Below are 24,484 nucleotides of genomic sequence, written 5' to 3' on the forward strand. Positions count from 1 at the left end.
GCAAGGCAGGGTGATGCTTGGGACACAGCAATGGACGCTGAAGTTCAGCGGGTTCAGGTAGCAAACATCCACAGCTCATATACAAAAACGCCACCTATGATGATGAAAGTACTAGTAAACGGCATTCCGGTATGCATGGAGCTGGACACAGGGGCCAGCCAGTTACTTATGAGTGTCCAACAATTCGAGAAACTATGGCCACTTGGAGCTAGCAGACCCAAACTAGAACGCATTGACACGCAATTACGGACGTACACCAAAGAGATCATCCCAGTGCCAGGCAGTGCAATGTTGGTGGTCACACATAATGGATCAGAGAACCGGCTGCCACTCTGGATTGTCCCGGGAAATGGTCCGCGCTTTTGGGGAGGAGCTGGCTAACCGAGATTACCTGGAAATGGGGGGATGTGCACGCCATTTCATCTGTGGAGCGAAGTTCATGCTCACCGGTCCTACAGAAATTTGAGTCACTATTTCAACCTGGTGTCGGGACTTTCAAAGGTACCAAAGTAGTGATATGCATCACCCCGGACGCCTGACCAGTGCACCACAAAGCCAGAGCGATGCCGTATGTGATGTGGGAGAAAATTGAGAGTGAGTTGAACAGGTTGCTAAGAGAGGACATAATTTCACCTGTTGAATTCAGTGACTGGGCAAGTCCCACCGTCCCTGTCCTAAAAAAGGATGGCTCGGTCAGAATCTGTGGCGACTACAAGGCCACTATCAACCGAGTGTTACTACAAGACCAATACCCGCTTCCGAGAGCGGAGGATCTTTTTGCTACGCTGGCAGGCGGCAAGCTGTTCCCCAAGTTGGACCTCACTTCAGCCTACATGACTCAGGAACTGGCCAAAGAATCCAGCTACTGACCACCATCACCACGCACAAGGGGCTGTTTGTCTACAACAGGTGTCCGTTTGACATTCGTTCAGCAGCCGCTATCTTTCAAAGGAACATAGAAAATGTTATGTAATGATGTGTGTATCGTCCCAGTACCGTAAATGTAATGTAAGCACTATGCCACACCACAGAGGGCGCTGTGGTGGGAAACCTGGTAGTACCTGCAACAAGGGCTATATAAGGCTGACCACCACACCTGAGAGGCACTCTGGAGCTGAACAATAAAGGACGAAGGTCACAGCAGTTAGATTTACACCAGACCGTGTGGAGTCAGTGATTTGTGTGCTACATACACCACAGAAAACCTGCTCAAATCTATCCCTGGAACAATCGTATTTCAGGACGACATCGTTATAACGGGTCGAGACACCGAGGAACACCTCCACAAGCTGGAGGAGGTGCTAGACCGAAGGACCGGGTAGGCCTGCGACTAAAGAAGTCCAAGTGTGTGTTTTTGGCCCCAGAGGTCGAGTTTTTGGGCAGGAGGGTTGCCGCAGACGGGATCCGGTCTACCGAATCCAAAACTGAGGCAATTCGTTGTGCGCCCAGGCCCGGCAACACAGCGGAGTTGCGTTCATTTCTGGGACTCTTGAACTATTTCGGGAACTTTCTGCCGAACTTAAGCCCATTGTTGGAGCCGCTACACGTACTCCTGCGTAAGGGTTGCGATTGGTTTTGGGGGAACTGTTAGGAACGGGCTTTCAATCGGGTGCGGAATCTGCTTTGTTCTAATAAGCTGTTGAAATTGGTTTAGACATGTGATGCATCATCCTATGGGGTTGGGTGCATGTTGCAGCAGGGTAATGATGAGGGCCAACTCCAACCTGTGGCTTATGCCTCCAGGTCGCTCTCCCAAGCAGAAAGGGGCTATGGGATGGTTGAAAAGGAAGCACTCGCATGTGTCTACGGGGTGAAAAAGATGCACCAGTACCTCTTTGGCAGAAGGTTCGAGTTAGAAACGGACCACAAGCCGTTAACATCCCTGTTGTCAGACAGCAAAGCTGTCAATGCCAATGCATCAGCTCGCATACAGCGATGAGCTCTCACGCTGGCTGCGTATGACTACACCATACGGCACTGGCCAGGCACCGAAAATTGCACTGACGCGCTCAGCAGGCTTCCACTGGCCACCACTGGGGGGACAGCGGAGCAAAGCGCTGAGATGGTCATGGCTGTCGATGCTTTCGACAGCACAGGCTCCCCCATCACAGCCCACCAGATCAAAATCTGGACCGACAGAGACCCTCCTATCCTTGATTAAGAAATACGTCCTGACTGGGGATTGGGCGCCCGCACATGGAGCATACCCTGAGGAGGTCAGACTGTTTCACAGACTGATGGATGAGCTCTCCATCCAAGCCGACTGCCTACTATGGGGCAGCCGGTTAGTCATGCCCCAGAAGGGAAGGGAAGCATTCATCAGGGAACTCCACAGCAAGCACCCAGGCATTGTGCTAATGAAGCCCATTGCCCGGTCACATGTATGGTGGCCGGGAATTGACTCAGACCTGGAACACTGTGTTCGCAGGTGCATGACATGTGCCCAGCTAGGCAATGCCCCCAGGGAGGACCCATTCAGCCCGTGGCCCTGGCCCACCAAGCCATGGTCACGTATTTACGTAGACTACGCGGGCCCGTTCATGGGAAAAATGTTCCTCAGTGTTGTTGATGCGTACTCAAAATGGATCGAGTGCATCATATTGAATTCGTGCACGACATCCACCACAGTGGAGAGACTGTGTGCGGTCTTTGCGACCCACGGCTTGCCGGACATCCTGGTTAGCGACAACGGCCCGTGCTTCACTAGCTATGAATTCCGGGAGTTCATGTCGGGTAATGGCATCAAACATGTCAGGACAGCACCATTCAAGCCGGTTTCCAATGGCCAGGCGGAACGTGCGGTCCAAATCATAAAACAAGGCATGCTCTGGATTCAAGGACCCTCCCTTCAATGCCGCCTATCGCGCCTCCTGCTGGCCTATAGGTCCCGACAACATTCGCTCACGGGAGTCCTGCCCGCGGAACTATTCATGAAACTCACCCTTAAAACTCAGCTGTCCCTCATTCATCCAGTCCTGTCAGACATTGTTGAGGGCAGGCGCCAGTCCCAAAATGAGTGCCATGACCGTAACTCAAAGGGGAGATGTATAGAAATCGATGACCCTGTATTTGTTCTTAATCACGCTTGAGGGTACTGTAATTGGCAAAGAGGGGAATAGGGTCATAGTGGTCAGACTTAACAATGGACAGATATGCCGCAAGCATCTGGACCAAGGAAAAAAAAAAGCTTCAGCATGGACACTGAGGAACCTGAGGAAGACCATGAGATGCTGCCCACACCACCGCCAGTGAACGAGCAACAAGAACTTTCAGCAGTGTGCACAGTCCCTGCAGCCAGCCCGGATGAGCCGGAATCACCACAGTGACGCATGCCAAGGCTCAACAACCAGAGCCCCAACTGCGGTGCTCCACGCGAGAGCGTCGACCGCCTGAAAGACTTAATCTTTGACCCAATAAGACGTTGGGGGAGAGGTGATGTCATGTTTGTAACCTTCATGTAACTGTAACCTTCATGTAACAACACTGTATACTGTATACACCTAAGAAATGCACACCTTGACCACAGGGAGTGAACTTGTAGGAGACAGTCCTCACCTGGTCATCCAGGTATATAAAGGGAGGTCCCACGCAGGGTCATCACTTCTTGGTTCAGTGAATAAAGGTTAGGGTCACAGAGTGATCTTGTCTGCAGAATGTGCCTCGTGTGAATTTATAGTAGTGTGTAAAGACACGACAGGGAGGATAAAAGAGCATACCCACTGCAGCTTCCAGCGCGAGCTGCTACAAGTGTGCGACGGCTTCGAAGTGGGCGTCTGGGTGACATCATCAAATCCCAGGTCGCCATTTGGAGCGTGGGCAGGAACTTAAGAGTACTGTACTTTTAACAGCCTATCTTTAGTATAGTTTGAAATGGTATTAGAGGATGGGTGTTCTTCACAGCATTGAATGTCAGACATTCACAGATTTATTAAGTATACAATAATAATTATTATTGACAATAATAAAACATACACTTAACGACAGCATTTATGACACAATCCAGCGAGCTGGGAAATTCAAAACATGTTACAGTTCCGAGGTCGGTGTACTTGGTTGATCAAACCTTAATCGAATTCCAAAGTATTTGTCCCGACATCTACTTTTTTATACACTTTTTCACCACTTGTGCATGACAATTTGCATGTTTCATAGTATCATTACATAATTATCATTCAACACTGATTTGATTGTCCTGTCCTTTCAACACACAGATCTGTAACTCCCTCTACTTAACACATAGAAACATAGAAAATAGGTGCAGGAGCAGGCCATTCAGCCCTTCTAGCCTGCACCGCCATTCAATGAGTTCATGGCTGAACATGAAACTTCAGTACCCCCTTCCTGCTTTCTCGCCATACCCCTTGATCCCCTGAGTAGTAAGGACTTCATCTAACTCCCTTTTGAATATATTTAGTGAATTGGCCTCAACTACTTTCTGTGGTAGAGAATTCCACAGGTTCACCACTCTCTGGGTGAAGAAGTTTCTCCTCATCTCGGTCCTAAATGGCTTACCCCTTATCCTTAGACTGTGACCCCTGGTTCTGGACTTCCCCAACATTGGGAACATTCTTCCTGCATCTAACCTGTCTAAACCCGTCAGAATTTTAAACGTTTCTATGAGGTCCCCTCTCATTCTTCTGAACTCCAGTGAATACAAGCCCAGTTGATCCAGTCTTTCTTGATAGGTCAGTCCCGCCATCCCGGGAATCAGTCTGGTGAATCTTCGCTGCACTCCCTCAATAGCAAGAATGTCCTTCCTCAAGTTAGGAGACCAAAACTGTACACAATACTCCAGGTGTGGCCTCACCAAGGCCCTGTACAACTGTAGCAACACCTCCCTGCCCCTGTACTCAAATCTCCTCGCTATGAAGGCCAACACGCCATTTGCTTTCTTAACCGCCTGCTGTACCTGCATGCCAACCTTCAATGACTGATGTACCATGACATCCAGGTCTCTTTGCACCTTCCCTTTTCCTAATCTGTCACCATTCAGATAATAGTCTGTCTCTCTGTTTTTACCACCAAAGTGGATAACCTCACATTTATCCACATTATACTTCATCTGCCATTCATTTGCCCACTCACCTAACCTATCCAAGTCACTCTGCAGCCTCATAGCATCCTCCTCGCAGCTCACACTGCCACCCAACTTAGTGTCATCCGCAAATTTGGAGATACTACATTTAATCCCCTCGTCTAAATCATTAATGTACAATGTAAACAGCTGGGGCCCCAGCACAGAACCTTGCGATACCCCACTAGTCACTGCCTGCCATTCTGAAAAGTACCCATTTACTCCTACTCTTTGCTTCCTGTCTGACAACCAGTTCTCAATCCACGTCAGCACACTACCCCCAAACCCATGTGCTTTAACTTTGCACATCAATCTCTTGTGTGGGACCTTGTCGAACGCCTTCTGAAAGTCCAAATATACCACATCAACTGGTTCTCCCTTGTCCACTCTACTGGAAACATCCTCAAAAAATTCCAGAAGATTTGTCAAGCATGATTTCCCTTTCACAAATCCATGCTGACTTGGACCTATCATGTCACCATTTTCCAAATGCGCTGCTATGACATCCTTAATAATTGATTCCATCATTTTACCCACTACTGAGGTCAGGCTGACCGGTCTATAATTCCCTGTTTTCTCTCTCCCTCCTTTTTTAAAAAGTGGGGTTACATTGGCTACCCTCCACTCGATAGGAACTGATCCAGAGTCAGTGGAATGTTGGAAAATGACTGTCAATGCATCCGCCATTTCCAAGGCCACCTCCTTAAGTACTCTGGGATGCAGTCCATCAGGCCCTGGGGATTTATCGGCCTTCAATCCCATCAATTTCCCCAACACAATTTCCCGACTAATAAAGATTTCCCTCAGTTCCCCCTCCTTACTAGACCCTCTGACCCCTTTTATATCTGGAAGGTTGTTTGTGTCCTCCTTAGTGAATACCGAACCAAAGTACTTGTTCAATTGGTCTGCCACACATAGAATCATAGAATGGTTACACCAAGGAAGAAGCCAATTCGGCCCGTCGAGCCCGTGCCAGCTCTCTGCAAAAGCACCTCAGCTAGTCTCACTTCCCTACTATTTCCCCATAGTCTTGCAAAATGTTTTCTTTCAGGTACTTATACAACTCCATTTTGAAAGCCATGATTGAGTCTGCCTCCACCACCCTCTCAGGCATTGCATTCCAGATCCTAACCACTCGCTGCGTAAAAAGGTTTTTCCTTCTGTTGCCCTTTGGTTCTTTTGCCAATCACTTTCAATCTGTGCCCTCTGGTTCTCACTTCTGCCAATGGGAACAGTTTCTCTCTATCTACTCTGTTAAGACCCCTCATGATTTTGAACATCTCTATCAAATCTCCTCACAATTTTCTCTGCTCTAAGGATAACAACCCCAACTTCTCCACTCTATCCACATAACTGAAATCCCTCATCCCTGGAAGCATTCTCATAAATCTTTTCTGCACCCTCTCTAAGGCCTTCAGATCCTTCCTAAAGTGCGGTGCCCAGAATTGGACACAATGCTCCAGTTGAGGCCAAACCAGTGTTTTATACAAGTTCATCATAATATACACGCTTTGGGGCCGAAATTGCCCCTTTCTATAAGGCCCATGGCAGTCGCTTTTCGTGATGGCCACGGGTCAGTGCAGAATGGTCACCGAGTCTCCGCAGAGGGGCCGCCATTTTAAAAATTGCCCTTCCTCAGGTTTGGAGCAGTGTAGGGGACCCCTCTGGCTGTTTTCCCGCTGCGGCATGCAAGCATCGACCCCTTGCAAACTGGCAGAGAGCCCCTCCCAAAATTGCCCCTTTCCCGCAATTGCTCCGTGGAAGCGGCCCAACCGCCAGTCAGTGCCACTGACAGCTTTTGCTCTGTGTCCTTTCTGTGGCTTGGTGGTGCGGCCGCCCTTAAAGGAGAGGTGACGCTGCCTGCGAGGTCATGTTGGTTTTTTATGTCGGCCGACTGCCAGGTCGGCCCGACCATGGAGCTCACGGGTACGGCCAGGCCTCCAACAGACAGCCTGGCAACCCCTCTTAACCAGCCGAAACCCTCCCTTGTGGACCAGTGTTTGCCATGAAAGTGGCTGCAGAGTTCGCAGCGGCCCTCCCTTTTAACTGATGGGGAGGGATGTTGTGATGCACCAGCGCGATTATGTCATCAGCACGGTGCTGATGACTTGCAGCATGGGTCACTCCGCTCTGCCCCAACTTCCGCCCCGCTGGTGACGGCTACTCCAACCCGTCCCCACTTCCATCCCAATGTTGAGACCACTTCCGCCGCATTCCGCCGGGGGGAAAAAAAACCAACACCTGAATTTCACCAGATTGTCTGCCCCATGCATTGGGGTGGAGGGAACCGTTCAAAAATGGTAGGTGCGATTCGTTTGGGGCGGTGGTCAATTTCGGCCCCTATACCTCTATTTATGAAGCCCAGGATCCCGTAATTTTTTTTAACTGCTTTCTCAACCTGCCCTGCCACCTTCAATGATTTGTGCACACATATATACCCCTAGGTCTCTCTGTTCATGCACCCCCTTTAGCATTGTACACTTTAGTTTATATTTCCTCTCCTCATTCTTTCTACCAAAATATACCACTTCGTATTTTTCTGCAATAAATTTCTTCTGCCACATGTCAGCCCATTTCCACCAGCCTGTTTATGTCCTCTTGCAGTCTATCACTATCCTCCTCATTGTTCACTATATTTCTAAGTTTTGTGTCATCTGCAAGTTTTGAAATTGTGCCCTGTACACCCATATCCAAGTCATTCATATATATTTATCAAGAAAAGCAGTGTTCCTAGAACTCAACCCCTGCTGAAGACCACTGTATACCTTCCTCCAGTCTGAAAAACAACTTTTCACCTTTACTCTCTGTTTCCTGTCACTCATCAAAAAACTCGATCAAGTTAGTTAAACACGATTTGCCTTTAACAAATCCGTGCTGGCTTTCCTTAATTAATCCATGCTTGTCCAAGTGACTGTTAATTTTGTCCCATATTATTGTTTCTAAAAGCTTCCCCACTACCAAGGTTAAACTAATGGATCTATAGTTGCTGGGTTTATCTTTACACCCTTTTTTGAACAAGGATTTAATATTTGCAATTCCCCAGTCCTCTGGCACCACCCCCCATTTCTAATGAGGATTGGAATATTATGGCCAGTAACTCCACAATTTGTTCTTTCACTTCCCTCAGTGTCCTAGGATGCATCCCATCCGGTCCTGGTGACTTATCTACTTTAAGTACAGCCAGCCTTTTTAGTACCTCCTCTTTATCAATTTTTATCCCATCCAGTATCTCCTCTGCCTCCTCCTTCACTATGTCTATGGTAGCATCTTCTTCCTAGGTGAAGACAGATGCAAAGTACTCATTTAGTACCTCAACCATATCCTCTACCTCCATGTATAGGTCTCCTTTTTGGTCCCTAATTTGCCCCACCCCTCCTCTTACTACCCTTTTACTATTTATATATCTATTGAAGACTTTTGTATTACTTTTTAGGTTAGCTGCCATTCTTTGCCCCTCTTATTTTCTTTTTGACTTCTCCTCTGAACTTTCTATATTTAGTCTGATTCTTGGATGTATTTTCGACCTGACATCTGTCACACACTCCCTAACTTTCCATATTTGTGGCCTTTCTCAGGCAGGTGCTTCTTCAAGGCCTTCCTATAACTAAGGGAGCTTTTCTGTCTATTCAAGATTAGTCTTAACAAGTTATTTTCCCATAGACTGATACAACTCACCAACTTGTTATCTTGTACCATTCCATGCCAGTCTCCTGCTTCTGAAAAGGATGATGCAGTCCCTTCTGCAGAACTTGTAATTAACTAATTACTGGTATGTCTTTTGATTAGGTTTATTGTCTAAATTGAATATTGCTTTAAGGTCAGACTTAATTCGACCATTCAGTGGTGGCTGCATCTAAATTGAACAGGTAAAAGCTAAAATTACTACAATATAAAGAGAAATCAATATCACATCAGCAGTCTTTAAAGCAATCTGATTAACCCTTTCCTTACAATGTTATACAGTAAAGTATCTCGCAAATGAGATAGACAGGTCACGGTGCAGAAAATATAGCAAAAGTTTGAAAAATAATCAGTGTTAAAGTCTTCACCGTAACAATCAATGAATGGCTTAATAAGCAATATACAGAAAGCAAAAAAAGTAGCAAATGCCAATTTCAAATATAATAGTTAAATATAAAAATGTAGATATGATGGTTGCAGTTTTTGTGATTTTTGAATCTTTTATAAAAGGTATGCGCTCTTTTGTAATATATATTATATGTTGAACACTAACACCATTATTTAAAAAGAACAAGTTTACAAACTGGAGATTTTCATTTTACGCAGTGTCAACAAGAGCCATGTGACATTTTATTTTATTTTATTACAGTTTCCTGTGACTATATTGCAGAATGGTGTGAAGATGACCAATGAACCTCCCACTGGTCTCCGATTAAACCTACTCCAATCCTACCTCACCGATCCTATCTCTAACCCCACTTTTTTCGGCGGCTGTGTTGAAAAGGAACAGGTCAGTTCAGATTTCATGCTGTACAAAATACTACAGTTAAATTTGATTATCAGATTTAAAAAAAAATTATTTCTTGTATTTATAATCTATTCATATCCTTGTATCAGGTCTGGGAGAAACTTCTTTTTGGAGTTTGCTTTTTCCATGCAATTGTACAGGAGAGGAGGAAATTTGGTCCTCTTGGCTGGAATATTCCATATGGATTTAATGAATCTGACCTGCGTATCAGTGTTAGGCAGTTACAGGTAAAAAAAGTAATCAGCACATCGTGCACCATACAATTCACAGGATGATCATCATCTTCTAATTAGACTTGTTTTGTGTTCCCTCATTATTGGCTTACAAACCTCTATCTCAAAGCAGTTCACAAAGGAAAATAAATGTTGTGATATCAGTCATGTAGAACTGTACAGGTAACATTAAAAGAGCTGTGTATAAGAGTTGATCATTAGAATTTGTTTGTTGTGAGCAATAAAAATAAATATTAATCCAAGTAATTCATATTCTGTACAGATGTTTTAGGTATCATCTATTATACCTGAAATTTGGTATGTGTGACACACGTTTCACCTTTCCAAATACCATCCCGCTGCCCCCCACCCACTCCCAGTCCCACATTCACAGTGTACTTTCAGTAGGGATTGCTGCACTGTATTCGGGATTGGGAAGCGTGGCTAATTTCCCCTTCCCTATCTCAAGGACATTGAGGACAACTGTAGTACCCCTTCACTTGCCCCAGGTAATTTCAATTAATTTAGAATTGCACCAAGGACCACCCTAGGCTCAGTTACTTGCTGCCTTAAGGACCTTAAAACCCCTTGGATTTTTCTATCTCTATTTTCTTCCAGATTTAGTGGCAACATATGTCTATTTGCTCCATGATATTTTAATGTTCCTGTCTGTGTGGTTTACAGCTCTTCATTAATGAATATGAAAATGTTCCATTTGAAGCCATCATATATCTGACTGGTGAATGTAATTATGGGGGCCGTGTGACAGATGACTGGGACAGACGTCTACTGATGACAATTCTGGCAGATTTTTACAATCCTGAATTGCTAGAAAACCCAAGGTATTCATTCTCCCCCAGTAGAAATTACTGTGTACCCCCCAAAGGGAACTATGATGACTACATCGACTTCATTAAGGTACTTAACAATTTATTGGTTTTCACTTTAACACATTTTATTAATTTATTTAAATTGTGTAAATCAGTTTTACTTTGTTTACACTTCTGTAATACTAACTTAAATGATTTTTTACATTTATTATCAATACTATGCTCCTTATGTTGCTAACAATTTTTTATTTGAAAACTTTTTAATATTGTCTTTCATTTTCGATATGAAAATAAACAAGTAAAAGCGTTACAATTTATCTGAGTACTTCCATAGCGCTATATGTTTTCTAGGAACAAAAAAAATTAAGAAAAAAATTCAGCCTGTTCAGCTCACTCATTCACTTTCCCTTAACATGACCGTTTTTATTTCTTTTTAACTGCATAGACCTAAAAACCTTAAATTAATCTATTTAACTTATTCTATACAGAAATTTATATTTTTGAAAATCAAAACCTAAATGTTATTATTTTGGAATCTTTTATAATTCAGCACAATTTTACAGTGGCCCTGAATTCACAGTCGGTATGATGCATACTCTCAGATTACACCATCGTACCACCTTTGAAATTCACTACAAGTTGCGCATGCGCTAAATCCCGAACTAGCAATCCGTCAAGTTTCAAATAGACAGATGATCCGCTGCGATTTTCAAATCCTCATTCAAATGATGTGCTGATGAAATGTTGGGTTAATTGCGCACATACTGCATATTAATTATCATAGAATCGAAGACATTTATAGCACAGAAGGAGGCCTTTCGGCCCATCGTGTCCGTGCCAGCCGAGTAAAAGCTATCCAGTCTAATCCCACTTTCCAGCTTTTGGTCCGTAGCCTTGTGGTTACGGCACTTCAAGTGCATATCCAAGTACTTTCTAAATGCTATGGGGGTTTCTGCCTCTACCATCCTTTCAGTAAATGAGTTCCAGACCCCCACCACCCTCTGGGTGAAAATATTTCTCCTCAAATCCCCTCTCAACCTCCTACTATCTACTTGTAATCTATGGCCCCTGGTTATTGGCCCCTCTGCTAAGGGGAATAGGTTCTTCCTATCTACTCTATTTAGACCAGTCATAATTTTATACACCTCAATTAAGTCTCCCCTCAGCCTCCTCTGTCATGTATGTAACCTTTATGTAACAACACTGCAATACTGTATATACGTAAGAAATGCACACCTTGACCACAGGGGGTGAACTTGTGGGAGACACTCCACACCTGGTCACCCAGGTATATAAAGGGAGGGTCCCACACAGGGTCATCACTTCTTGGTCCTGTGAATAAAGGTTCAGGTCATGGAGTGACCTTGTCCATAGAATGTGCCTCATGTGGATTTGTGGTATTGTGTAAGGACTTTACATTGGCGACGAGAAATGGGAATCAACGACCCACGAGAATGGCCACTGGCAGCACAGATGAACGATACTGTGTTGGTGAGGACTGGGACGATTTCACTGAGAGGCTCCAGCAGAGTTTTGTCACGAAGGATTGGCTGGGAGAATCAGCGCCGACAAGCGAAGGGCTCATCTGCTGACCAGCTGTCGACCCAAGACTTTCGCGCTCATGAAAGACCTGCTAGCATCCGAGAAGCCGGCGGACAAAACCTTCGAAGAGCTCAGCAAACTAATCGGTGAGCACCTCAAATCGGTGAGCAACGTACACACCGACGTCGGGAAGGACAGAGCATACTGGATTTCGTTGCGGACCTCCGGCACTTGGTCAGCCTCTGTAAATTCACAGATGCCTGCAGGGGGGAGATGCTAAGGGATTTCTTTATTGAGGGCATCAGTCATGGTGGAAAGCTAATTGAGACCAAGGACTTGACCTTGGAAGCGGCAGCGTTGATGGCTCAGACTTTTATGGCGGGGGAGGAGGAAACCAAGATAATATACGCGCGCAATTCTGCTTCCAACGTGGCGATGGATCAGGGAGTCAATATCATAAACGCGACACAGAGCCCTGCAGGCAGGCAAGGGTAGTTCAAGACACCCCAGGCAGCAATAGACCCAAGAGTAAGTCTCCAACAGAGACAATGGCAGGCTGAACGGACATTTACGCCCCCCCCAGTGGACAATGCGTCCCGGGATGGGGCCATTGACACCCACTAACAGGGTGCTCAAGAGCAGTCAAAGGGACAATCAGCGAGGAATGCCTTGCAACAGGTCTTTTGTTCACAACAATGGGAATCTCAGTTCATGCTGAAGGTGTGGGGGCAGACATGCTGCCAGGACTTGTAGGTTTCAACAGTTCGTCTGCAGAAATTGTAACCTCAGTGGCCATTTAGCCAGAATGTGCAGAAAGCCTGTAACCAGGCTAATATACGAGGCGGATGAACCAGATGAGGGGTCTGCGAGGCAGGATGACGCTTGGGGCACATCAATGGCCGATGAAGTTCAGCGGGTTCATGTGGCAAACATTCACAGCTCATATACCAAAACGCCACCTATGATGATGAAAGTCTGATTAAACGGCATCCCTGTACGCATGGAGCTGGACACGGGGGCCAGCCAATCACTCATGAGTGTTCAACAATTCGAAAAGCTGTGGCCACTCAAAGCCAGCAGACCCAAACTAGAACGCATTGAGACGCAATTACGGACGTACACCAAAGAAATCATTCCAGTACTAGGCAGTGCAATGTTGGCGGTCACACACAATGGATCGGTGAACCGGCTGCCGCTCTGGATTGTCCCGGGCAATGGTCCCACACTGTTGGGGAGGAGCTGGTTAGCTAAGATGAACTGGAAATGGGGGGATGTGCACGCCATGTCCTCTGTGGAGCGAAGTTCGTGCTCACAAGTCCTACAGCAATTTGAGTCACTATTTCAACCTGGCGTCGGGACGTTCAAAGGTACCAAAGTGGTGATATGCATCACCCCGGACGCCAGACAAGTGCACCACAAAGCCAGAGCTGTGCCGTATGTGATGCGGGAGAAAATTGAAAGTGAGTTGGACCTGTTGCTGAGAGAGGGCATCATCTCGCCCGTTGAATTCAGCGACTGGGCAAGCCCCATCGTTCCCCTCCTAAAGGTGGATGGCTCAGTCAAGACCTGTGGCGACTACAAGGCCACTATCAACCGGGTGTCCCTACAAGACCAATACCCGCTCCCAAGAGCGGAGGACCTTTTTGCCACGCTGGCAGGCGGCAAGCTGTTCACCAAGTTGGACCTCACTTCAGCCTACATGACCCACGAACTGGCCGACGAATCTAAACTACTGACCACCATCACTACGCACAAGGGACTGTTTGTTTACAACAGGTGTCCGTTTGGCATTCGATCAGCGGGCGCAATTTTTCAAAGAAATATGGAAAGCCTGCTCACATCCATTCCTGGAACAATCTTATTTCAGGACGATATCCTCATCACTGGTCGTGACACCGAGGAACACCTCCACAACCTGGAGGAGGTGCTACGCCGACTGGACCGGGTAGGCCTGCGACTCAAGAAGTCTAAGTGTGTGTTTTTGGCTCCCAAGGTCGAGTTTCTGGGCAGGAGGAGGGTTGCTGCAAACGGGATTCGGCCTACTGAATCCAAAACAGAGGCGATTCGACGAGCGCCCAGGCCCTGCAACACATTGGAGTTGCGTTCATTTCTGGGACTCTTGAACTATTTCGGGAACTTTCTGCCCAACTTAAGCAAATTGTTGGAGCCGCTACACGTGCTCCTGCGTAAGGGTTGTGATTGGTTTTGGGGGGACTGTCAGGAACGGGCTTTCAATCGGGCGCGGATCCTACTTTGTTCAAATAAGTTGTTGACCCTGTACGACCCCCGTAAGAAATTGGTTCTGACATGTGATGCATCGTCCAATGGGGTTGGATGCGTGTTGCAGCAGGGTAACGCTGAGAGCCAACTACAACCTGTGGCTTATGCCTCCAGGTCGCGCTCGCAAGCTGAATGGGGTTACGGGATGGTTGAGAAGGAAGCACTCGCATGTGTCTATAGGGTGAAAAAGATGCATCTGTACCTTTTTGGCAGGAGGTTCGAATTAGAAACGGACCACAAGCCGTTAACATCCCTGCTGTCAGACAGCAAGGCCGTCAATGCCAATGTGTCAGCTCGCATACAGCGATGGGCTCTCATGCTCGCTGCGTATGACTACTCCATCCGGCACCGGTCTGGCACCAAACAATTGCGCTGACGCGCTCAGCAGGCTTCCACTGGCCACCACCGAGGGGGCAGCGAAGCAAAGCGCTGAGATGGTCATGGCTGTCGATGCCTTTGACAGCGCAGGCTCCCCCATCACAGCCCACCAGATCAAAATCTGGACCAACAGAGATCCCCTCTTATCGTTGATTAAGAAATGTGTCCTGACTGGGGATTGGGAGCCCGCACATTGAGCATGCCCTGAGGAGGTCAGACCGTTTCACAGACGGATGGATGAGCTCTCCATCCAAGCCGACTGCCTACTATGGGGAAGCCGGGTAGTCATACTCCAGAGGGGCAGGGAAGCATTCATCAGGGAACTCCACAGCGAGCACCCGGGCATCGTGTTGATGAAGGCCATTGCCCGATCACATGTGTGGTGGCTGGGAATTGATTCAGACCTGGAACACTGTGTTTGCAGGTGCATGACGTGTGCCCAGCTAGGTAATGCCCCCAGGGAGGCCCCACTCAGCCCGTGGCCCTGGCCCACCAGGCCATGGTCACGTATTCATGTAGACTACGCGGGCCCGTTCATGGGAAAAATGTTTCTCATTGTGGTTGAGAATACTCGAAATGGATCAAGTGCATCATTTTGAATTCGTGCATGATATCCACCACCGTGGAGAGACTGCGCGCGGTCTTTGCGACCCACGGCTTGCCGGACACCCTTGTTAGCGATAATGGCCCATGTTTCACAAACTACGAATTCCGGGAGTTCATGTCGGGTAATGGCATTAACCATGTCAGGACAGCACCGTTCAAGCCGGCCTCCAATGGCCAGGCGGAACGTGTGGTCCAAATCATAAAGCAAGGCATGCTCCGGATTCAAGGACCCTCCCTTCAATGCCGTCTATCGCGCCTCCTGCTGGCCTATAGGTCCCGACCGCACTCGCTCACGGGGATTCCGCCCACGGAGTTACTCATGAAACGAACACTCAAAACTCGGCTGTCCCTCATTCATCCAGCCCTGTCCGACATTGTTGAGGGCAAGCGCCAGTCCTACAACGAGTACCATGACCGAAATTCAAGGGGCTGATGTATAGAAATTGATGATCCCGTATTTGTTCTCAATCACGCTTTGGGGCCCAAATGGCTTGAGGGTACTGTAATAGACAAAGAGGGGAATAGGGTCATAGTGGTTAAACTTAACAATGGGCAGATATGCCACAAGCATCTGGACCAAGTTTTTAAAAAAAGCTTCAGCGTGGACACTGAGGAACCTGAGGAAGATCATGAAATGATATTCACACCACCGCCAGTGAACGAGCAACAAGAACATTCTGCAGCATGCACAGTCCCTGCGGTCAGCCCGGACAGGCCAGAATCACCACAGGTGACAGACACGTATACCAAGGCTCAACACCAGAGCCTCAACTGCGGCGCTCCACGAGAGAGCGCAGACCATCCGAGAAACTTAACCTATGATCCCAATAAGATGTTGAGGGGGAGGTGATGTCATGTATGTAATCTTTATGTAACAACATTGCAATACTGAATATACGTAAGAAATGCACACCTTGACCACAGGGGGTGAACTTGTGGGAGACACTCCTCACCTGGTCACTCAGGTATATAAAGGGAGGTCCCATGCAGGGTCATCACCTCTTGGTCCTGTGAATAAAAGTTCAGGTCATGGAGTGACCTTGTCCATAGAATGTACCTCGTATGGATTTGTCGTATTGGTCTTTACACTGACCACACTCGCTCACAGGGGTTCCACACACAGAGCTGCTAATGAAAAGGACGCTCAAAATCCGGTTATCCCTTATACACCCTACTATGAAAGAAATTGTTGAGAGTAGGCGTCAGTCACAATGTGACTACCATGACAGGAATGCGAGGGCGTGATGTATTGATGTAAATGACCCTGTTTTTGTCCTTAATTACGCTGCAGGGCCCAAATGGCTTGCAGGCACTGTGATTGCCAAAGAGGGGAATAGGGTTTTGGTAGTTAAACTTACCAATGGACAAATCTGCTGCAAACACGTGGATCAAGCTAAAAGGAGGTTCAGCAACCCCATAGAAGAAGCAGAGGAAGAACACGACGTAGAGTTTACTCCACCACAGGTGACCGAACACCGGAACCAAGTGGAGGAGAACCCAATCACTGAGGGCAGTCCGGACAGGCCTGAGGCATCGCAAACAGCAGACACTCAGGCCAGCACCCAACAACCAGAGCCCCAACTCAGGTGCTCATCAAGGGAGCGTAAACCACCAGAGAGACTTAATCTGTGATCCCAATAAGACTTTGGGTGGGAGGTGATGTCATGTATTCAACTATCATTGTAACCCATACCTAAGCTGACCTAAGTTGTACACCTTGAGAGCATTGACCACAAGGGGCAAACTTGTGGGAGACACTCCTAACCTGGACTTTCAGGTATAAAAGGGGAAGCTACAGCCACCTTCATCACTTCAGGTCTTGGTAATAAAGGTAACTGGTCACAGAGTAGCCTTCTCTCAAGTATGGGCCTTGTGTGTGTAATGTCTGTAAGCTTGTAAGGTTTGTAGCTCCACACTGTGGATGTGGATGTATTGTGTACTGTGAGTGCAGGGTTAAAAGTAAACAGCCCAGGCAGATTTCCGGAGACTTCTGAGAGAGCTGCCTGCCATGTTAGGAAGCTGTGTGTACTGTGCTCTGTGAAGATGTCACATTTGGCGATGGAAGATGGGATTTTTCGGATGATTTAAAGCTTAATTTTTATTGGTGAAGGATTCAGCCAGCCGACACAGAGACTTTGGATTTTCCTGTCTTTGGAAAAAAGCTACAAAATCCGAGGTAAAATACAGCACACGTTGTGAATAGCTAGAGATTAAAATGGCAGGTGTATTGGGACATTTGGGACAATATAGATACGACCGGGAACGTTTTAAAGCGTATGTGGATCGGCTAGAAATGTATTTCCCTGCAAATAACATAATCGAAGTTCCTTACAATGCAGTCCAGAACCGGGCTGTGTTGGAACGTAAGAAAGCGATCTTCTTATCGGAGGCAGGTCCGGCATTGTACGAAATCCTTGTAAATCTGCTTGTGCCTGACGAACCAAAGAACACAACGCTTAAAGAGATTTTAACGAAGCTGGAGCAGCACTATAACCCCAAACCGTTAGAAATTGCTGAAAGCTATCGTTTCAGGATTCGGAATCAAAAAAATGATGAAAGTATCAGTGATTACATCGTAGCATTAAAAAAGCTATCGATGCACTGTAATTTTGGAAACTTTCAAAACCGAGCATTACGGGATCATTTTGTTTGTGGGGTGAAAAATGATGCGATCAGAAGGAAGTTATTGACGACGGATGACTTGACTTTTGAGATTGCTTGTCAGACAGCGAGGTCGCTGGGCATGGCCGAACAATATTTCCGAGAATTAAATAATAATTGCGGTCGTCGGTCAACCGAGGTAAATCACCTGCAGGTTCAAAGTAAAAGGCGGTGGGGGCCCAAAGTCTCAGAAACTGGAAATTCTAACAGAGCGTCGAAGTCGTGCTATAGGTGCCTGGGACAACACATTGCTCAAAGTTGTCCATACGTGAAGGCAGAGAGTGTTTCTTCTGCAGGAAGACTGGGCATCTTGCGAAGGCATGCTGACTGAAGGGTAAACCAGCTTTTAAAGCTATGAGTCCAGCATTCAAAGCTATGAGAAGAAATCACAAGAGACCACATAGCATGGAAGAACAACAACAAGACGAGGAGATGTTAGAGTTGCACATCATCAGGAGCACGAGGTTAATGGACAGCGATTTGGAAAGCATCAAAATCCACATGGATGTTGCGGGATTCAAGATACCAATGGAAATTGACACGAGTACCTCCGTGAGTGTAGTACCGCGACAAATTGCGTGATTTCCAACTGGAGAAATCCAAGATAGAGCTGTGAGGCTACTCGGGAGAGAAAATTCCTGTGGTAGATCGTATCACCATACCGGTGAAATATAAAGATCAATTTCAGAACTTGCTTCTAATAGTAGTGAAAGGAGACAAGTCTGCCTTACTAGGAAGAAATTGGTTGAGCTCACTGAAGCTGGATTGGAATAAGATTTTCTGTGTGGAAGCGAGATTTTCATCAATGGATGAGGTTACCAAGAAATATCCGAAGGTGTTCTGTGAAATGGGCATTCCGATCTAAGGCTTCAAGGCGAATTTCAGGGTACAGAAGGACGCTAGATTGGTTTACTACAAGCCACGTTCCGTACCATATGCATTCAAGGAGAAAGTTGAGCAAGAACTAAAAAGACTATAAGATAGATCGATGTAATTGGGCTACACCCATTGTTGTTGTACCTAAGTCCGATGGTAAGGTAAGATTGTGTGGTGATTATAAAGTAACCGTAAACCAGGTTCTAGAGGGTAATGTCCCCAATACATTGCTGAATATAGAAGATTTGTTCACAACACTGACAGGTGGTCAGATCTTCTCAAAACTGGATCTTACGAATGCCTACTTACAGCTTGAACTAGATGAGGAGTCCAAGTCATGTTTGACTATAAGTATTCATCTAGGCCGATATCAATTTAATAGGCTACCGTTTGGAGTGTCTTCCGCCCCTGCCATATTCCAAGGGGTGATGAACCAGATTGTGCAAGGTATTGAAGGGGTAGTATGTTATTTGGATGACATACTAATTTCAGCAGCAGATAGGCAAATTCATAATAACATATTGAATGAAGTCCTCAAATGGCTAGAGAAGCACAGAGTATGAGTGTCTGCTCGTAAGTGTGAGTTATTTAAAAACTCAGTGGAGTACTTAGGATACAGAGTAGACAAAGATGGTTTACATCCAACCATGGAAAAATTGGATGCAATTAGAAATGCACCCACTCCCAGGAATGTCACTGAACTTCATTCATTCTTGGGTCTTTTGAACTATTATGGGAAGTTCCTACCAAATTTGGCTACAGTATTACATCCACTCAATGAACTTTTGAAAAAACAGGTCCATTGGAAGTGGTCAAAAGAATGCGATACAGCATTCAAGGAGTGTAAAAGCAAATTGGTAGAGAGCACCATGTTAGTTCACTATGACATATCTAAGGAGATTAAGCTAGCATGTGGTGCCTCTCCGTATGGAGTTGGGGCAGTAATCTCTCATGTATTAAGTAGGGAGAGGAGAGACCAATTGCTTTTGCTTCACGCACTCTCAGTGCCAGTGAGTGTAATTATGCGCAAATTGAAAGGGAAGCTTTGGCATTAATTTTTGGGGTCAAGACGTTTCACAAATACTTGTATGGTCGTAAGTTTACCATCGTTACGGACCATAAGCCCCAGCAGCAATCCTCCATCCAAAGTCCCCAGTTCCAACATTAGCTGCAGCCCGAATGCAGAGATGGGCTTTGATTTTGTCAGCATATACATATGATATTGAATACAGATGATCAGCTGATCACAGTAATGCTGATGCAATGTCTAGATTGCCTTCCCCATCACAAGTTACACCCGATAGGGAAGAAGTGTTTTATTTTTCATACACTGATGAACTGCCAGTCACACCTGAAGAGATTGGTAGAGCAACCAAACGTGACCCAGTGATGTCAAAGGTGTATGATTATATTGCAAATGGATGGTCAAACCAGGTAACAGACAACAATACACATCCATTCTTCATTCGTAGGAATGAATTATCAGTCGATAAAGATTGTATCATGTGGGGTGCAAGAGTGGTTATACCAAATAAATTCAGGCCCAAATTATTAGGAGACCTCCTTGACCAGCACCTAGGAATGTGCTTGACCAAGAGTTTTGCATGCAGTTATTTATGGGGCCAGGTCTTGATAAAGATATAGAGTACATCGTGAGTCAGTGTGCGACATGTCAATCGGTAAGCAAGCAACCACCATCAGTACCATCACAACCATGGAAATGGCCTCCCAGGGTGTGGCAAAGGCTACATATTGATTTTGCTGAGTTAGAAGGACAACAATTGTTCATTGTGATTGATAGCCATTTGAAGTGGGTTGAGGTGTTTCCAATGTGGAAAATAACAAGTAAAACATTGGACATTTTGCGAAAATTATTTTCTTCATTTGGCCTCCCTGAAGAAATTGTTTCGGATAATGGACCACAATTTCGTTCAGAAGAATTTGCACAATTCACGAGCAAAAATGGTGTGAAACATACCAAGGTTCCACCATACCATCCTGCTTCAAATGGTGCAGCAGAGCGCACTATACAAATTGTAAAACGTGCCCTCATAAAACAAATGTTAGATCCAAATCGAAGGAAACGACAGTTGTCATTGGATCACAAATTGGCTAATTTTTTTAATTACATATCAAAATACTCCTCATACAACTACTGGTAGAAGACCAACAGAGTTGTTTCTCAAACGACAGCCTCGAACCAAATTCTCGTTGTTAAAGCCAAATTTGGCACAGTCCGTAAAAGAGACACAATTAAGACAGAAAGAGAATCATGATAGAGGTAGAGTAAAAGAGAGAAGTGTGAAATTAAACCAGAAGGTGAGAGTGAAGAACCATCACCATAAATGGTTAAAGTGGTTACCAGGAAGAGCGATGAAGATATGTGGTCCTCGCACATATCTGGTAAAGATGTTTGATAATGGACAGGTTAGGTTTGTTCATGATGATCATATTTTACCTACAGACATGGAAGGAATTGAAGGTGGGAATGATTCAATTATTTCTGACTCATCAGATAGTTTTGATATACCAGTAGCAAATCCTAAATCCAATGTACTGGAAACAAATCCAGGAGAGAATCAGAATGAAAGTCTGAGTCCGAGTCAGGAAAACAAAGAGCCTGAAGTTAGAGTGAGTTCAAATGAAAATCAAGGAAGTTCTGTAGAGGAAAACGTTCCTCAGGATGAGCCTCGAATGAGTTTAGATTCGACACCATGTCTGGAAGGTTCTGTTCGAGAGCGAAGGTATCCTCTTCGAAACAGAAAACAAGTGGTAAAGTTAAATTTGTAAATATGGAAAGAAAATGTTTATATCCTGTGTTATGTATAAACATGAATGTTATGTATGATGTTTGTTATGATGGCTTCTTCATTAAGAAGGGAGAAGTGTAATGTCTGTAAGCTTGTAATGTTTGTAGCTCCACACTGTGGATGTGGATGTATTGTGTACTGCAAGTGCAGGGTTAATAATAAACAGCCCAGGCAGATTTCCGGAGACTTCCGAGAGAGCTGCCTGCCATGTTAGGAAGCTGTGTGTGCTGTGCTCTGTGAAGATATCACAGTGTACATTTATACTGTATGGTAAAGATATATCAGCAGCCACCAAGCTATTCACTGTTAACATGGTTTAACTAAAACATTCAAGAATTACATGCAATGCAGAAGGTTCATTGCTCTAATAAAAATTTGCATGCATCAGTAAAATATAAAATATAAGCAGTAAAATATAAAATGCAACTTATCCTTGCTGCAGCCACCAAGCTATAGCAGCATTTTCGGCACTGGTCAGATCCCCTTGCCTCATGGGATACCGAGGACACCACTGCAGCGATCTCCACCCATATCTTCCTATAAACACGGGGTGGGGGCTTGCCGTGTACATCCCGAGTCAAATCGTCCCACCTGGACTGGACCATGTTCACCAGGGCCTCATTAGCCTCGTCACTAAAAGGCTTTGCTCTTTTCCTCTCAGATTCTATTTACAACATTTTTAATATTATATTTGATCATAAATTTAAATTCAAATTTAGATTATGTAAATTATTTTATTGCTCTGCAAGCACAATTCGATTATCAACTATCCCCTTTACTCACACCGTCTTCCTCCTCTCTCTCAATCTCCCCTCTCTCCATCTCTCCAGCCCCTCCTTCTGCCTTCTGCGCATGTGTGGATGATCGCGGATCTCCCGAAACGCAGGAAAGCCAGTCAGCCGGAAAAAAAATCCCACTCATGCGCAGAATGCCGTTGCTAGGGAAGCTTTGGCCTTCCTCGTTCTTTGGGCGATCGTGACATCGCTGAAAAATCACATTGCCCATTCCACATCGCCGGCCTAAGGCCGAGTGGAAAATCGCACAAAAAAAAAAATGGGCCTTGTACCAGTGATCACTAAAGCTGAGACGTCCTACATGACTGGAACAAGGTCCATTGCGATGGCCACCTAGTGGAAAGTCTAGTCTTGTTCATCTTACCAGTTCTTTTTATTTAAAATGAGTTATGTGTTTTAATAGGCAGCAATTAACAAAATGTATTCAATTTGCATTTACTAATCGCATTCACTTTTGTGGTTCACAATGCACATTATTAATTGAAAATATGAATGTTTAATATCATGGAGAACGTCATGCATACCCACAAACTAAGGAAAGGGTCTTTAACAATCAATTAGAGGCAGCGGGGGCAATTTGATGGACTTTCCACAAAGCTTAATGCTGTCCCATCAGAGATTTCTGTTTCCTGTTTGGCTAAGAGTCAGGAAGTGAAAGGAGCATGGCCCCACGTGATCCCAGGTACACATACACACAACAGTGTGCCCCTAGGATCCGTGGGCCACTATGCTGCACACAACTCTGTAGCTTGTCAAAACAACTTCTCGAAGAGGGGTTTGCAGCCGGTAAGTGCGGATTCCGTTCGAAGGTCGGCAGCCTACTCCTTATCTACACTGCTGACAGCAAAGTCAGCGCCAATGTATTTATATCACATTACTTCAAAATTTGATTTATTAATCCACCTAAAATAGGCTCTAAGTTTGCCATTTGAAAAGCTCAGTAATTTTCACACTTTCGGGCAATTTTTAAGTAATATTCAAAATGGATCTGAAGTTGGCTTAACTGCTTCGCTATCTGCTCGTTCCTGAACCATTATGAGGCCCGAAGCTCATTAACATGCTGCCGGCCAACTATAGGAATTCGCTACAGTTCGCTGGTTCTGGGATCATGGGAAGTTGACCAGCTCCCACACTGAGCAGGCTGGCAGGTTGAGTCTGAGTGTGGGGACAGCGAGGCGAGGCGATCCTGTGGGTGAGCTTCGACAGGTCGGAGGAGGCCCAATGTCTTTTGGGTGGGCCACGGATGAGCACTTCTATTCCCTTGAAAGATCATTGGATAGACTGCTCAACATCTGGTACAACTGGGTGGAGCGTGCACGGCACAGGCACCATCCATTTGCACCTGAAAATTGCAACTGTTAACATAGAATCCTAATTTGTATATCTAAACAGCCTCTCGCCTTTTTCAGGCAGCCATGCTACTCACTATTTACAGTCTCATATGAAAATTGCATCAGGTGAGCCTTGGGCATCCAAGGGGTGGGGATGGCTAAGATGCTCTGCTGCAATTTGTAATCATTGACCACCCGTTTTTAAGGCAGTTGAAATTTGGCACTTTTGCCTCTTGTTCTATAAAGTCATTTTCTTTTTAAACATCTTTTGCTGTCTCCATAGAAACTGCCTCCCACTCAGCACCCAGAGGTCTTTGGAATGCATGAAAATGTAGACATCTCAAAGGATCTACATCAAACCAAGATAATGTTTGACTCACTGATACTAACGCAGGGAGGCAGTGGACAGGGAGCTTCATCTGGCTCCAGTGATCACGCACTACATGGTATTGCAACAGACATCCTGGAAAAGGTACTTAGAAATGTCCAAGCAACTACTATTGATATCAAATAGAAACAGAAAATGATGGAAATACTCAGCAGGTCAGACAGCATCTGTGGAGAGAGAAACAGAGTTAACATTTCAGGTTGATGACCCTTC

At 45.5% G+C, this 24,484-nt stretch overlaps 1 protein-coding gene across 2 annotated transcripts in view; it reads left to right on the forward strand.

Moving 5' to 3' along the window:
* The window catches only part of dnah12 (dynein, axonemal, heavy chain 12), a 393,315-nt gene that overhangs the window by 351,233 nt on the left and 17,598 nt on the right, over positions 1-24,484 (forward strand). For both annotated transcript variants that reach the window (XM_070895275.1, XM_070895274.1), the window contains 4 exons: positions 9,405-9,545; positions 9,653-9,790; positions 10,460-10,693; positions 24,167-24,355. In XM_070895275.1, the coding sequence (XP_070751376.1) occupies positions 9,405-9,545; positions 9,653-9,790; positions 10,460-10,693; positions 24,167-24,355 (702 nt within the window). The remainder of the gene's footprint in view (positions 1-9,404; positions 9,546-9,652; positions 9,791-10,459; positions 10,694-24,166; positions 24,356-24,484) is intronic.

The sequence above is a fragment of the Pristiophorus japonicus genome, chromosome 12 (assembly GCF_044704955.1).
Source record: "Pristiophorus japonicus isolate sPriJap1 chromosome 12, sPriJap1.hap1, whole genome shotgun sequence".
NCBI classification, from domain to species: Eukaryota; Metazoa; Chordata; class Chondrichthyes; family Pristiophoridae; genus Pristiophorus; species Pristiophorus japonicus.